The 16991-nt window shown below is 43.0% G+C and overlaps 1 protein-coding gene across 5 annotated transcripts in view; it reads right to left on the bottom strand.

Moving 5' to 3' along the window:
- LOC139532974 (cell adhesion molecule DSCAM-like) overlaps nucleotides 1–16991 on the bottom strand; it is a 135150-nt gene that overhangs the window by 91772 nt on the left and 26387 nt on the right. For all 5 annotated transcript variants that reach the window (XM_071331121.1, XM_071331151.1, XM_071331135.1 and 2 more), the window contains exons 2-3: nucleotides 12701–13018; nucleotides 10564–10713 (exon numbers count right to left, since the gene is read on the bottom strand). In XM_071331121.1, the coding sequence (XP_071187222.1) occupies nucleotides 10564–10713; nucleotides 12701–13018 (468 nt within the window). The remainder of the gene's footprint in view (nucleotides 1–10563; nucleotides 10714–12700; nucleotides 13019–16991) is intronic.

Genomic DNA, 16991 nt, shown 5'->3' with positions numbered 1-16991 from the left:
CACACACACACACACACACACACACACACACACACACACACACACACACACACACACACACACACATCTCTCTACCATCAGCCTGCTGCAGTTTCCATGCAGATGTCACCAGTCAAAGGTTGGTCTTATGGATCACCTAATTGTGACGTCGTCATTACCAACAGCAAGGTTAAACATGGGAGAGAAATGGAGTGATGGAGGGGGGAATAGCCTTCCCCTCTTTTCTCGCTGACAGAGTAATCACGCGGTGCTAAGAAGACAGGAGCACAGCCGTTTGTTTGTCTCTGGCTGAGACTGACACTAAGGCTCCTTGTGTTTGTCACCATCGTCTCTAGCTCCAGAACACTGCTCTTTTTCCTCCCTTCCTTGTCCTTCCTTAGTCTTTCTGCTCTTACATTATGGTTCAAGATCGCTTAACCAACCCAACAGAAACCAGGACAATGAAAGTATTCTTTATAGAAAGGCCTAAATATATCTATGTTTCAAACTAATTTGTCTTGGGATTTGTTCTATGGCGCCCTGATGCTGGTTCACAACACCTGTTCAGAGGGAGAGAGACAGAGAGTCATTAGTCTCCATCTCTTTCCTGAGCTAATGAGCTCTATCATGACAGATACGCTGAGTCACCGTCAGACTGACGGGGATGTAGGCCACTGAGAGTGCAGTGTTGATCTCTCCACTCACAACCTAACCTGTACGCTTGAGGTTGGGCTTAGTCCCGCTCAGGTGAGAACCTTCGCTTTCCTATCGTGTCAAAAAGGTAGAACGTTCTCCTTGGGCTCCTCCTTCAGATGTTCTCCTATATCACCTTGTGTATCATATCTATATCACAGACACCTTGTGTGTCCATCTGTCTGTCCAGATGTAGGTGTAGCATTCATCTGATATCGCTGTCCCTCCTCCATGGCAGAACCAGCTATTGTATAAAGCCATCTCAGCAGAGTGATGGGTTACCCTTTCTCAGCTGACCTCATCAAAACCTTCCCTCCTCTACTCTCTCGTAAACTCTGTGAAGACGTTCTCTTCTTTAACACTCTGACACCAGCGTGTCAGGGCCGGTTGCTGTCTGAAAACATGGCATACCATAACATGTCTACATACAATTGAATGGAATCTCAAACTGGACAAACAAACGGCCTTATGAGATCATAGGTACCTCGTCTTGTCACGTGTGTGTCTCGCCAAACAAAACAAGAGGGACCCAGAGAGACACTAGTGTAGTTCAAGCAATTGGAAAACAACAACATCCTAATGTCACAAAAACACACACTCTCTACTCTCCACTCACCACTGACACCTTCCCTTTGACCCACTGATAAATACAATTTGAGGTAGATAAGTACATTAAGGCAGAGTAAAGTGATTAGGTATAAGGATAGATAATAAGAAGAGTAAAATAAAGATCAGGGCCTCCAAAACATCCAGTCCACAGAAATCTCTAAATGCTAATTAATGTGTGGCTCCTTCCATGATTAGCCCATGTTGCGCTGATAGCTAATCTGTATCTTGGACGGGGGCCACGTGTGACCTGGCAGGGCTCCAGATCTTTCTGGTGCTGCTGGGGTCTGGAGGCTGTAAGAAGAGTCCACCACCACTACCAACATCTTTCTCCTCCCTGGAAGATACAGTACATGTGCCAAACTGCAGCAGCACCTATGGAGCCCTCACTCACTGTTTATCAAAGACTAAGCTGCGCTTAGTCCCCCTCTCTCCCTCACACCGGCTCAGAGCTCTAATCGTTCCCAGCCCCGGCCTAGAGTTTAATAAGGAACAAATTGTGGTTATTCATGAGCAAACAGCCACAGTGCAGAGATGGGAGTTTGATCAGTGCAGGGAAGGTGGTGGTGGTGGGGGAGATAAGAGAATGAATATATCTGTCTAGGTCTGGGAGCGGAGCAAGGGAAGGCTGACAAAGGCTGTTGGAATCTAGCTAACCACATATGGATCTGCATTACATTATTTATCAACACTCACAAATGCTCACACAGTGTCAGGATCTTCATAGGATCTTTCAAACTTAAATAAGTGCATGGATAATACAATACGGGGGACATTTTGGCTCTCCATGTGGCTTGGCTGGCTAAGGGGAGCATGCTTCCCCTCCTCTCTCCTCCCTCACCCCCATGCTTATCACCTTGTGTTCACACTGCCCTGCGCACAACTGCCTCTCTCCCGTCATGATCCCATCATGCTTAGTGGTATCCGCAACCAGATTCATGTGCATAGGTATCAATTTTCCTCCCTATTTTTTTGTGTATCACTTTATTTATCCCTTTATTTCTCCTGCTAAGGCCCCTGCCACTAGGCGTGGCGGGAGTACCAGCCGGGAGCCTGTGAGAGGAGGAGGAGAATGCTGGTTACACCAGAGACACTCACTCCCTCGCTCACTATACAGCACACCATTTATTTCTATTTATCTATTTTATTTTTGCAGGGAGTGAGTGCTCTGCTCCAGAGTACATTCAACCTTAGTTTGAGCCGTGTGTGTGTGTGTGTGTGTCTGCGGACTGTACGTCTGTACAAACACTCAATCCTCCACAGGCCGCCTGACCCATTTTCGGTGTGAATAACAATACTCCAGCCAATCATTGAGAGGAGGAATGACGAGTGCTCGAAAAAGACTCTCCATCCGGCCTGTCACGCATCAGAGTCCAAACCCTGCCTGTCGACAGAGAGAGATTGAGAGAGAGAGAGACAGCGAGAGCGAGAGCGAGAGCGAGAGAGACCCTCACCTCACCCCGCCCTCCTCCTCCAACATGGCTATGGCTTCCAGAAACACGACCATGTTAGTTCCTTCTTCCCCCTTTCCTCCCCTCCATCCCTCCCTCCCTCCCTTCTCTCTCTCCAGCACACAGAGACCAGTAAAACCATTATCCCTCCTCTGCCTCAGCCCCAGCCTCAGCCCCCTTCTCAAGGCTGTGCTGCATTCACCAATGCTTACGCTGCTTCTATACTGTTTTACCATAGAGCAAACCAACAGTGAGTGTGCTATACTGTATGCTACTCTTTACACTCAACACACCATAACACCTGATACCTGTAGTCTATAGTTAAAGTAATATGAGAAATGATTCCTTCCAATTTAATTTTCTCTTCAGTCCTCAAAAAGGCAACATCAATACAGCTGAATTACTATTGACTTTTTCCCTCTACAAATGTTTATCTAATACTTAAAGGGATAGTTCACACAAATTAAAAAAACGCATTGGATTCCTTAACCTGTAAGCAGTCTATTTACAAGGTATGACAGAAATCCATGCTTTGGTTTTATTTCCCTGGCACTGTTTCCAAATTTTTTATTTATCCTTAATTTTATTTATCCTTTATTTTACCAGGTAAGTTGACTGAGAACACATTCTCATTTGCAGCAACGACCTGGAGAATAGTTACAGGGGAGAGGAGGGGGATGAATGAGCCAATTGTAAACTGGGGATTATTAGGTGACCGTGATGGTTTGAGGGCCAGATTGGGAATTTAGCCAGGATAGCGGGGTTAACACCCCTACTCTTACGATAAGTGCCATGGGATCTTTAATGACCTCAGAGAGTCAGGACACCCGTTTAACGTCCCATCCGAAAGACGTCACCCTACACAGGGCAGTGTCCCCAATCACTGCCCTGGGGCATTGGGATATTTTTTTAGACCAGAGGAAAGAGTTAACGTTTTAGCATTTGTGGCACAAATCCCATTCAATTCATGGGACCGATATTATAATTTTTTGCTCATTATGTCCAAATAATCCGAAAGTATCTAAAATTGATTGTGACGCTTAACAAAGTCACTTACAGACGATTTGAACATGATGCACGAAAAATGCAAATATCGGTCCCATGACTTGATTGGGATTTGTACCACAAATACTAAATGCTAAACTGGATTTGTGCCACAAATGCGTTTGGAAACAGTGCCAGGGAAACTAAACCAAAGCTTGGATTTCTGTCATCCAGTGGTTCTTCCTATAAAAGTTTTGAGCTTATGTTGCGACCGTTTGTGGTAGATGGTGGCAGATTGTGGTAAATTGCGTCATTCTGGCAACAATGGCTGACAGTTATATAACATACCATAGAATTCTGTGGCACCACGCAAGCTGTGCTGCAGTATGCCGCAAGTTTTTTTAATGAAAAAAACTATAATTTTTAAAGGAAGAACCACTGTACCTTGTCCATAGACTGCTTACAGTGTAAGGAAAGCGATGCGTCATTTTGTAATTTGGATGTACTTTCGAATAGCTAGAAAAATTCTGAGTTTTACACCCATTTACATGCATGTATGACATCAAACTTTCAATGGTGATATCCACATTTGCTCCAACGCAATACAAAATGTTAAAATCAAAGGTGTACAGAGAGTAATATTGATAGTAAATATTCTGTGATAAAATCATCGGCCCCATTTCAGAGAGGACTGTTTACAAACACCGACCATATACTCCCAGTCGATATTCACGTCACAGGGAATTCCCCTAGACCACGCTCACCTTGGTGGAAAACAATCCTTCTTTCCCATTGAACCCCAATCGAAAAAGAGCCAACATTTTAGTTTATTTTGTATTATACAGAAATCAAAAACCATGTTGAAAAACTGCTGTGTTGTACAATGTACGTCAAACCATGTCAAAAATCCCAATCTAAAGTTTGCAATGATCCCACGTAAGGAAATAGAGGCTGTGAGGAGAGACCTGTGGCTTCAGGCTATTCAGCGTGGGAGAGTGGTAAATTGTGGGACCAGGTGTCCAAGTACACGTAACGTAAGCTATGTGTGTAAAAATTTCATCACAGGTTAGATATTTAACTTGTTTAGTACAGCCACTCAAAAAGTATAGACTACCGATCGCTGTCCATGGTGCTGAAATTGCGGCATGTCTATGCGGCTGCCTGTCGAATTGATGATAGGCTTTCTGTGGTGCCACTGCCAGGGCATGTAGCCTATAGGTTTGCTTTAGACAATGGATACATTTTTATTGGTAAGCCTATTTGGTCATCATTTTCTCATGTTAATTAAGGATAACATTTCAAGAAGCTATATACGATGTAGCAATGCTGACATTTAGACTGCTGGCTGGTGGCAATAATGTAAATACCTGTTCCGTAATTAAAGTTGGAAAATCAAACAATGCTAATTGTAAAATTGCATACTAAAACCAACTATTAACACCAAATAATACAGTCAGTCCACCCTGAAAATACTAGCTTATTAGGGATTGTTTCATTATGCAGTGTAGCCTACTATCTATAGCTAAATACAGTTTTAAGCTGCTACTATAAACTTATTTTTTATTTTATTTATTTTAATTTTTAATTTTACCCCCTTTTCTCCCCAATTTTCGTGGTATCCAATCGCTAGTAATTACTATCTTGTCTCATCGCTACAACTCCCGTACGGGCTCGGGAGAGACGAAGGTCGAAAGCCATGCGTCCTCCGAAGCACAACCCAACCAAGCCGCACTGCTTCTTAACACAGCGCGCCTCCAACCCGGAAGCCAGCCGCACCAATGTGTCGGAGGAAACACCATGCACCTGGCCCCTTGGTTAGCGCGCACTGCGCCCGGCCCTCCACAGGAGTCGCTGGAGCGCGATGAGACAAGGATATCCCTACCGGCCAAACCCTCCCTAACCCGGACGATGCTAGGCCAATTGTGCGTCGCCCCACGGACCTCCCGGTCGCGGCCGGCTGCGACAGAGCCTGGGCGCAAACCCAGAGACTCTGGTGGCGCAGCTAGCGCTGCGATACAGTGCCCTAGACCACTGCGCCACCCGGGAGGCCCACTACTATAAACTTTTTAATAACAATTACACATCAAATAACCTAACAATTATCCTCAAGTATTTTCTCTCTGTGTCTCGTTTTCTCTTTGTTTCTCTAAGAAAAATGTTTATCTGTGTCTGCAAATGTTTCTCTCTTTTTTTCTACGTAGAGAGCTATAGAAGCCCGTAGGCCTAGGTTGTGGGCCCAACAGTTTTCTATACTAAGTATTGACAAGCCAGACAATCTTTCCTGAGACATGCGTTATACTGTATGTACATTGCGCTGCACACGATTTAAACTTAGTCTTGAATGATGCTTGCCAAGATATACCAGAGATAAGGGACTGTTGATATTGCAACCACACAACGCCAGTTCACCAGTATGAACGAAATTGCAAACCGATTCTTTTGAACTGTTGTCCACTAAAGATGATAATCCTTTATTGGCTGTCCAATATCCAGACGACCTGTCCCCAGAGCTTCCTATACAACTAATCTCTTTCCAGCAATTAAGGAGAATGAGAGGACCAATTAAAGATGTTGCAGAACTGATGTATTTGAAGCACTTGTCCATTCTGCCCAGTTTCCCTGATGTTGCTACGGCAATCAAGCTGTTCTTACCATCCCTGTAACCATCCCTGAGATCGTTTAAAAAAATAAACTCATAAAGAACTACCGAAGAAGCATTGGGCTGTTGGTCTTATATGTGCTTTTAAACACCTGAGTAAGCTCCACTCATTGTACTGGCGGCGTCGTAGCCTTGACCACGGCACTTGTTCACGATACCTCCTTACTTTCAATTATTTATTTTTCAAGGCCTGAGTCAGTCACTTTCTTGAAGCCCAAGAAACAAACAATTAGCTTCCTAGTGCATATGGAAATTAAAAATATTTATGAATTACTTTTTGGAGGGTTACTGTAAAATGATTTTAAAAACAAAAAAATAGACATCGATGACAGGCACATGGGCCCAAGAGCTCGTGGGCACCCCTGCCTTGCGGGGTCTGCAGGGGTGTCCGGTATTCCAGTGATTAGTGCAATTATAAAAGCAGCACAATGAGGGAAGAACAATAATATTACGTTTTTCTAAGTACCAAGAATGTTCTGGAGCAGGCAATGTTGAAATCATCTTTAGACATAGTGAGAGAGAGAGAGAGAGAGAGAGAGAGAGAGAGAGAGAGAGAGAGAGAGAGAGAGAGAGAGAGAGAGAGAGAGAGAGAGAGAGAGAGAGAGAGAAAACACACCAGCCCATGAACACATGATGATGGTGGCCTGGCTTTTGATAAAACAATTGATATTTATTTCACAGCGACCACCAGCCCGGAGACACACATGACTGACTGGCTGGCCACTAAACAACTTGAAAATGGCTGGAAAATGGCAGTGAAACATGAGCGATAAACTGTGAAATACACCAGATAGATAGGCAACAGTGTTGAACTTCCAACCAGAAGAACAAATCAGGGAAGCTTGGATGAATATCAATAAGACAGGAATAAGAACAATATGAATATTATGTTGTTGCTGAACACCATTATATCACATAGTGTGTATTCTGAAAGAGAACAGCTCTTTTGGGTAGCTGATTCAACAATCAATGTTACACGTTCAGGCATAACACATACAGTCAATAACCCGTATATACTGATGGTATGAGGATGGTACAAAGTCAATGGTGGTACAAATGACTTCCCATGTCATAACGTACCTTATCACTTTGCTCCTAAATACAACGACAGGGAGTGACCATGGCGTGTTTGTGTGTCTGTGTGTGTGTGGGTGTGTGTGTGTGTGTGTGTGTGTGTGTGTGTGAATGGGGGGGTGGGTAGGTGGAGCAGAAAAGTGCAATGTGATGTGATGGCCGATAGCCCTGGTTTGTGGCTCGTGTGTGGAATGAGAAGGAGTGTGTAGAGCGTGTGCGTGTGTGCCTCTCTGCAGTGCTGGGGGCCAGCCCCACTCGTGCTGAATGCAGAGCAGGCCAGATCAGGCCATGGCAAATCACTACAAGGCCCTCCTCAATGACTGCAGCACAGCACAGCACAGCCAAGCCCTCAGTCTGCACCTGGGGAATGGAGAACACTGCTTGGGCTGTCTCTCTGCGAGTCAACAGAAACAGAATCAGCAACCCAACCCCAACATGACACAAACAAACCTAATATGAACACTCTTTTTGCTATTGATGGAGAATAAGTATTTGGGTTTGTTTCATCAATAGAATCTCAATTAATAGAATATCAATTAAATGTTTATTACTGCATGCAACAAAAATTGTTTTTTTGATTTTGTCAGAGGCTGTCAATGCAACAAGCATACTTTCTTTCAACATGAGAAACTATTTTGAGGTTTTGGTTAAATACAACCATTAGTGTCATCAGCATAGTAGCTATAGGATGCGCTTGCTACTATTGGGCATATTTCATAATATCCCTTGTCTTAAGTCTTATTCACAAACAGTGAAGGGAAGTCGACTGAATCCATGAGGTGGATTCATAAAATGGTTCCCGGAAGAACACAATCCATAAGACAGTTGCAGATGCAAGGTACTTAAAACCCTTCACCATTGGAATGAAAACATTTCAGAGCTTTGAACGCAGAACAATACATCACTGGATTCATCCTGATTTATGCTGTAGCAGCCTGCCACGTGGCAGAGCAGCGAAAAAAATACATGTGTGGGTGTCATTGCTTCATCCCCAGCCATATCTTCACCCATATCTTAGTGACAATCAGCTGCTTATCAGAGGAGGAGAGCATGTAGCTATAGACACAAATTAATGGGATATTTTTTCCTTCAAAATTGTTTTTCTCCTTCAAATCATTGCTGTAATTCCTGCCACTCGATCATCACTTTACCAGTGTTTCTTTCCATCTAAAATGATGTTACCATATTGTTTTGAACCATGTAATGCCAAATGTTCAGTGTAATGATACATCAATTACATTCACCAGCAGTCACCAACGCTGAGCCTGGAGAGCTATATGGTGTGCAGGTTGTTGTTCCAGCCCTGCGTTAACCATCTGGTTTAACAAGTCAAGGTCCTGAAGAGCAGTACTGTTGTGTACTGTAAGACAGTGCTGGGCTGCAACAAAAGCCTGCACGCCTAGTAGCTAACCATTTCCAGGGTTTACCTATGACCACTGACATAGACAATGCACTTACTGCAATGCAACTTCTAGTGACTGTCTTCTTGATTGCGTGTATTTTTCACGGTCATATTAGACCGTCATTCCACGCATGCAGACACTGGAGCTCTTTGAGTGGTGCGTTGTTAGGTTCTGCACAGCAACCCATCCTAAAGTAGGCTTAACCCCAGTGAGACTTACAGAGGGATGGTTAGATGGGGCCTGCTGCCTGCTTCATGGTACACCTCTCCAACAGAAATACTACCATCCATAATTCATACTACCAGAGACAGAACAACTTTATTTTGTGAAGTTTTTCGAGTCTAAGTGTTGATATTTTCTTCTATTTTTTTACTCATTAAACATTTAAAAGGTGGGCTTTGGCGGCACCTAGAAAACAAGAGTAGGGCTTTATTCATTTCTCAACACATGCAGCCACAGTCCATTCTCCCCATTCTTCATGGCTCACGCATATCAAGTGCAACTTAAATAGTCTGTGTGTGTGTGAAAGAATGTGTGTGTGTGTCCATGTGTGCGTGCGTGTGTGTGTCTGCGTGCGTGTGTGTGTCTGCGTGCGTGTGTGTGTCTGCGTGCGTGGTATCCATGTTGACTGGTGGTTCTAGGCAGATGACCAAGCCTATTTGCTGCTGGATTCATAGACTTCCGTCATCTATTATTTAGCATGGAGAAGAGCACTGGATTGGTGGCGGCTACATCTTTCTGACAGCGTGTACATTTTTATTTTAACAGCACAAAGTAAACATTTTGTTTTGAAAGTGAAGTTCACATAGGACAGCAAGGAAAAATACCCATTTAGACTTGCATAAGAAAATGATTGCATTGCGTCCTTACAGTACATAAATCGAATGGATCATATGACAAGTCTTAGAATACAGTCAAGTATTAAGTCTAGGAAGAAAAAAAATACTTGACATTATGAAACGTATGTATTCCATAAACCATAACCGAATATCCCTTCAGCTCCAAAACGTCCTCGCGGCAAATCCAGTTATGGACGATTAAGAGATTGATATAGCTTTCAACATGGTTGCTTTCGCCTCAGCGGACAAATTGTGAAAGATCAACAAAAAAGAAACCGCTGCATTTGCCCTCCGTCCAAAAGTCAAAACGACATTAGCTTTGTCTATTGAGTTTGTTAAATGCCCCACATAAAGTGCATTTGCCCCCGGGGTCTAGGAAACAATCGAGTAGACGAGCGTCCCATTTAAGCAATTTGAATGATCAAACCGTGCAAAGCGTACCATGCAATGGCCCCCATCACCAGAGAACTAGGTCAATATCACTGAGGCTAAGTGACACCACAGGGCTGCCATGCCCTCCTCCTTGCTCTCGTGGAAGACTCTCGTCCAGCCAGGTCAGCAGGGAAATAGGGCCAGTCTGTCATGAGGTCAGACAGACGTGGACACAAGACAACGCAACAGGCTGGTTGCATGGCTGGAACAGGGACAAGGGGCATGGGCACTAGTCTACTAGTCTAGCCTGACCTCACAAGGCCTTGCAGACAGACAGGGCATAGCACATGCACATATCCCTGGGATCAAAACGCTATCTCAAACCTATGGCCTTCCTTTCTTGCAGTGTGATACTCATTTACCAGACTGTTTTTTGTTGTTGTTTTTTTTTACATACATTTCTCTGTATACATTAATGTAGCGATTAGAGAGCAGAGACTTACTCTGGATGTTGATTGACACTGTGTCTTTTTCCCAGGACACAACAGTGATGTAGGCCTCCACCGAGGCTGGGATAATGCACTTGAACACCGCCACATTGCCTCTCATGGCTTTCTGGTCCTCCACTCGGACCGTGTAGGGCTCTCGTAGAACTGAAAGAGATGGGGGGGATACAGACAAATGTTCTTGTTGAAAAACATAAGAAATTACACAAGAAATGACACTGATGAATGAATTGACTTTTATTTTCCTGTTTTGGCAAAATATTTGGTATGTCTATATATTTTGTTCCTTTGCTTAAAACCTGTTTGGGATAGGGGGCAGCATTTTCACTTTTGCATGAAATGCGTGCCCAGAGTAAACTGCCTGCTACTCTGTATCGGGTGCTAATATATGCATATTATTAGTAGTATTGGACACAAAACACTCTGAAGTTTCTAAAACGGTTTGAATGATGTCTGTGAGTATAACAAAACTCATATTGCAGGTGAAAACCTGAGAAAAATCCAACCAGGAAGTGGGAAATCTGAGGTTTGTAGTTTTTCAAAGCTTGGCCTACCGAATACACAGTGTCTATGGGGTTAAGGCTTCCACTAGATGTCAACCGTCTTTAGAAACTTGTTTCAGGCTTCTGCTATAAAGGAGGGGGGAATGGGAGCTGAATGAGTCATGGGTCTGGCAGAGCGTCTCATGCTCGTGACTCGCGCTCCCGACAGAGTTAGCTCTCGTTCCAATGCTTTGCTGCAGACAATGGAATTCTCCAGTTGGAACATTATTGATGATTTATGTTAAAAACATCCTAAAGATTGATTCCATACATCGTTTGATATGTTTCTACGACCTGTAACGGAACTTTTCGAGATTTTGTCTGGACGCAGTGCTCATGAAGAGCACTGCGTGCTCTAGTGGCTATTTGGACATAAATGATGGACTTTATGGAACAAATCAGTAATTTATTGTTGAACTGGAATTCCTGGGAATGCATTTTGATGAAGATCATCAAAGGTAAGTGAATATTTATCATGTTATTTCTAACTTCTGTTGACTCCAACATGGTGACTATTTCTTTGGCTGGATTGGGCTCTGAGCGCCCTACTCAGATTATGCTTTTTCCGTAAAGTTTTTTTGAAATCTGACACAGCGGTTGCATTAAAAAAGATAGAAGTCTATCTTTAATTCTGTGAATAACACTTGTATCTTTTATCAATGTTTATTATGAGGATTTCTGGGATTTCTGTGGCTATCTGCAAAAACACCGGATGTTTTGGAATCTAAACATTACTGCACGTAACGCACCAATGTAAACTGAGATTTTTGGATATAAATATGCACATTATCGAACAAAACATAAATGTATTGTGTAACATGATGTCCTATGAGTGTCATCTGATGCAGATCATCAAAAAGGTTAGTGATTAATTTTATCTATATTTCTGCTTTTTGTGACTCCTATCTTTGGCTGGAAAAATGGCTGTGTGTTTTTTTGACTTGGCTCTGAACTAACATAATCATATGTTGTGCTTTCGCTGTAAAGCCTTTTTGAAATCAGACATGATGGGTAGATTAAGAAGATGTTTATCTTTCATTTGCTGTATTGGACTTGTTAATGTGTGAAAGTTACATATTTCCTCAAAATATTTTTGAATTTCCCGCGCTGCCTTTTCAGCGGAATGTTATGGAGGGGTTCCACTAGCGGAACGCCTGCACTAGAAAGGTTTTTTACTCACACTCTCAACCCAATGTGATGTCTGTGGTTCACGTTGTACATTTCCAGCTGAAAGGTTTCGCTTGTGGTCACTAGTCACCCAAGCAATATATCCCCACTTAGTGACCAACAAGCTTCTGGTCAACTTCTTCACAGCCATACTGTCTGCAGCCCTAACTTCCACCTCTGTAATCAACAGTTCATTTCCAGAACCACACTGACCACTAACCACTACATGGTCCAGGGCACAAGACTAAATCAAACAGTATTATATTGTATCTTTATGGTCTATGGTCAATTCAGTTTCTTCAGGTCATCTCTTAAACTGACTGAACTGAAATGGAATAAGCCCCAGCCTTGGCATTGCCCCTATACTGTAAATAAACAACCCTACTGTAAAGTATAGGCATAAACCAACTAGATAGACAACTCACCAGCCTTAATATGGACATCTTGGCTCCTGATTTTCCCTGAGGGGTTCTCCGCTGTGCAATAGTAGGTGTTGTCATGGATGAGGTTGCTGAAGCTGGAGGGGTTGAAGTGGAAGATCTGGAGGGTGCCATTTGGGTGCACGTGGCGGATCCCGGGGACATCGTAGATCTCCTCTCCGGTGGCCAGGTACCAGCGCAGCGAGGCGGGGGGCACGCTCGCGGCGGGACAGGGCACCGAGGTCCCTGTGGTGCTGGCAAACACTACCTCTTGCACAGATGCATTGACAAAATATAAGCTGGAACGTAAATCTTCACTGAAAACTGCAAGGCAAACAGAGGAGAGGAGAGGGGGGAATGTTAGTCACTGATAGTGTTTAGGTTATCTTCTCAACCAATGTTCAGCCTTCAGCCACCTTTGAGTTTTACCACTATATCCCTGATCCTAATCAATTTGTAGAAAAAATACTGAGCCCATTTATGTTTTTAGGGATGATTTTTCCATCCCTATTTGAAGGGTATTTTTTATGAGGGTTGTTTTACAGTGTAACATTCTGAGTTTTAGAAAAAAAACTGAAACCAAAAAAGAACAATCAATGAATAGCTTGAAGGATCCAGAAGAACCAGTCTCCATCTTAACAATGGTGGCCATTGTGCTATTTTTCTAAACTAAAACCTCTGAATGCCTAGTCAGCAGAGCTTTTAAATCAAGTTTGTGTATTGGAATAGACAGAGCTCCACTATGCATTTATCTTTTAGGTTTCTTATGTTGTACTACACTTTGGGTCTGTGGTGCTATAATAGTTTTGTGCTCTGACCAATCTTTTAGGAGCTTCACACTTAGAAAAAAGGGTTTTCCTATGGGCTGTCCCCATAGGAGAACCCTTTCAATAACCCTTTTACGGGGACAGCCGAAGAACCATTTTGGAACCCTTTTTCTAAGAGTGTAGTGTGGTGTGCTGCATAGACAGGCACTGAGGCTTCTGGGAAATCAGAGATACTAGGCAAGCACCATGTAACCGAGCGTGTCTGCCTTTTTGTCAACATAGGCTGTGGGATGAATACATGAACAATCTGCTTCTTATATGGCCGTTGTTTTGTTAAATGGATTATTATTGTACAGTTGAAGTGGGAAGTTTACATACACTTAGGTTGAAGTCATTAAAACTCATTTTTCAACCACTCCACAAATTTCTTGTTAACAAACTATAGTTTTGGCGAGTCGGTTAGGACATCTACTTTGTGCATGACACAAGTCACTTTTACAACAATTGTTAACAGACAGATTATTTCACTTATAATTCACTGTATCACAATTCCAGTGGGTCAGAGGTTCACATACACTAAGTTGACTGTGCCTTTAAACAGCTTGGAAAATTCCAGAAAATTATGTCATGGCTTTAGACGCTTCTGATAGGCTAATTTACAGCATTTGAGTCAATTGGAGGTGTACCTGTGGATATATTTCAAGGCCTATCTTCACACTCAGTGACTCTTTGCTTGACATCATGGGAAAATCAAAAGATATCAGCCAAGACCTCAGAAAAAAAATTGTAGACCTCCACAAGTCTGGTTCATCCTTGGGAGCAATTTCCAAACGCCTGAAGGTACCACGTTCATCTGTACAAACAATAGTACACAAGTATATACACCATGGGACCACGCAGCCGTCATACTGCTCAGGAAGGAGAAGCATTCTGTCTCCTAAAGATTAACGTACTTTGGTGCGAAAAGTGCAAATCAATCCCAGAAGAACAGAAGATGCTGGAGGAAACAGGTAAAAAAAGTATCAATATCCACAGTAAAATGAGTCCTATCTCGACATAACCTGAAAGGCCGCTCAGCAAGGAAGAAGCCACTGCTCCAAAACCACCATAAAAAAAGCCAGACTACGTTTTGCAACTGCACATGGGGACAAAGATCGTACTTTTTGGAGAAATGTCCTCTGGTCTGATGAAACAAAAATAGAACTGTTTGGCCATAATGACCATCGTTATGTTTGGAGGAAAAAGGGGGAGGCTTGCAAGCCGAAGAACACCATCCCAACCGTGAAGCACAGGGGTGGCAGCATCATGTTGTGGGGATGCTTTGCTGCAGGAGGGACTGGTGCACTTCACAAAATAGATGGCATCATGAGGGAGGGAATTTTATGGATATATTGAAGCAACATCTCAAGACATCAGTCAGGAAGTTAAAGCTTGGTCGCAAATGAGTCTTCCGAATGGACAATGATCCCAACGATACTTCCAAAGTTGTAGCAAAATGGCTTAAGGACAACAAAGTTAAGGTATTGGAGTGGCCATCACAAAGCCCTGACCTCAATCCCATATAAAATGTGTGGGCAGAACTGAAAAAGCATGTGTGAGCAAGGAGGCCTACAAACCTGACTCAGTTACACCAGCTCTGTTAGGAGGAATGGGCCAAAATTCACCCAACTTATTGTGGGAAGCTCGTGGAAGGCTACCCGAAACGTTTGACCCAAGTTAAACAATTTAAAGGCAATGCTACCAAATACTAATTGAGTGTATGTAAACTTCTCACCCACTGGGAATGTGATGAAAGACATAAAAGCAAAATAAATCATTCTCTCTACTATTATTCTGACATTTCACATTCTTAAAATAAAGTGGTGATCCTAACTGACCTAAGACAGGGAATATTTACTCGGATTACATGTCAGGAATTGTGAAAAACTGAGTTTAAATGTATTTGGCTAAGGTGTATGTAAACTTTCGACTTAAACTGTATATGAAACAAACTGTTGAGAACAATACCAAACTCGTATTTTTTTCTTAAAAGCGAATAGATTGGATTTGTTGTTGTACATTTGTCATCTCATCACAGTTTGTAGTGACTTAATTAGATATACAGTAATTTTCCAGACTTCCCACAACCTGCCTGTGACTTGTGGCCTAAAGCTGCTACTGTTGTCACTGTGATCCTACACTCCCTGGCATGTCACTACCCAGACTGAGTCACTCCCTGCCCTGTCTCCACCCAGCCTGCCTGCCTGTGATGGCTGCCAAACCCCCTCCCCTGGGAACAAACATTTTATCACTTCCATAAATTCCTAACAAGAGCTCGAAACTCCACCAACCGCTTCCACCTAATGAGGTATAACATATAGCCTACAAACACTTGCACATGCATGTTGGTTGTGCAGATATCTCTGAGTCCCACAATCACACTGGCGTGATTTAAAAAATATATATATTTTACATTTTTTTATTTCACCTTTATTTAACCATGTAGGCCAGTTGAGAACAAGTTCTCATTTACAACTGCAACCTGGCCAAGATAAAGCAAAGCAGTGCGACAAAAACAACAACACAGAGTTACACATAAACAAATGTACAGTCAATAACGCAATAGAAAAATCTATGTACAGTGTGTGAAAATGTGGAAGAGTAGGGATATTGGCAATATAAAGGCCATAGAGGTGAAAATAATTACAATATAGCATTAATACTGGAGTGAAAGATGTGCAGATGATGCTCTGCAAGTAGGGATACTGGGGTGCAAAAGTGCAAGAGGGTAAGTAATAATATGGGGATGAGGTAGTTCGGTGTGCTATTTACAGATTGGCTGTGTACAGGTGATCGGTAAGCTGCTCTGACAGCTGATGCTTCAAGTTAGAGAAGGAGATATAAGACTCCAGCTTCATAGATTTTTGCAATTCGTTCCAGTCATTGGCAGCAGAGAACTGGAAGGAAAGGCGGACAAAGGAAGTGTTGGCTTTGGGGATGACCAGTGAGATATACTGTACCTGTTGGAGAGCATTCTACGGGTGGGTGTTGCTATGGTGACCAGTGAGCTGAGATAAGGCCGGGCTTTACCTAGCAAAGACTTGTAGATGACCTGGAGCCAGTGGGTTTGGCAACGGATATGTAGTGAGGGCCAGCCAACGAGAGCATACAGGTCGCAGTGATGGGTAATATTTGGGGTGTTGGTGATAAAACAGATGGCACTGTGATAGACTACAACCGGTTTGCTGAGTAGAGTACTGGGGGATATTTCGAAAATGACATTGCCGAAGTCAAGGATTGGTAGGATAGTCAGTTTTACGAGGGTATGTTTGGCGGCATGAGTGAAGGAGGCTTTGTTAGTAAATGTTGTCTTATTTCACTGTAGAGCCTCCAGCCCTGCTCAATAGGCCTTAGCTAGCCCTTTTGTTCCACCCCCCACACATTCGGTGTCCGCACCTGGCTTAAATGGTGCCTCTAGAGACAAAACCTCTCTCATCATCACTCAATGCCTAGGCTTACCTCCATTGTACTCACATCCTATCATACCCTTG

This window comes from Salvelinus alpinus, chromosome 1, assembly GCF_045679555.1.
Source record: "Salvelinus alpinus chromosome 1, SLU_Salpinus.1, whole genome shotgun sequence".
NCBI classification, from domain to species: Eukaryota; Metazoa; Chordata; class Actinopteri; order Salmoniformes; family Salmonidae; genus Salvelinus; species Salvelinus alpinus.
This window is presented reverse-complemented; position numbering and strand designations above follow the sequence as displayed.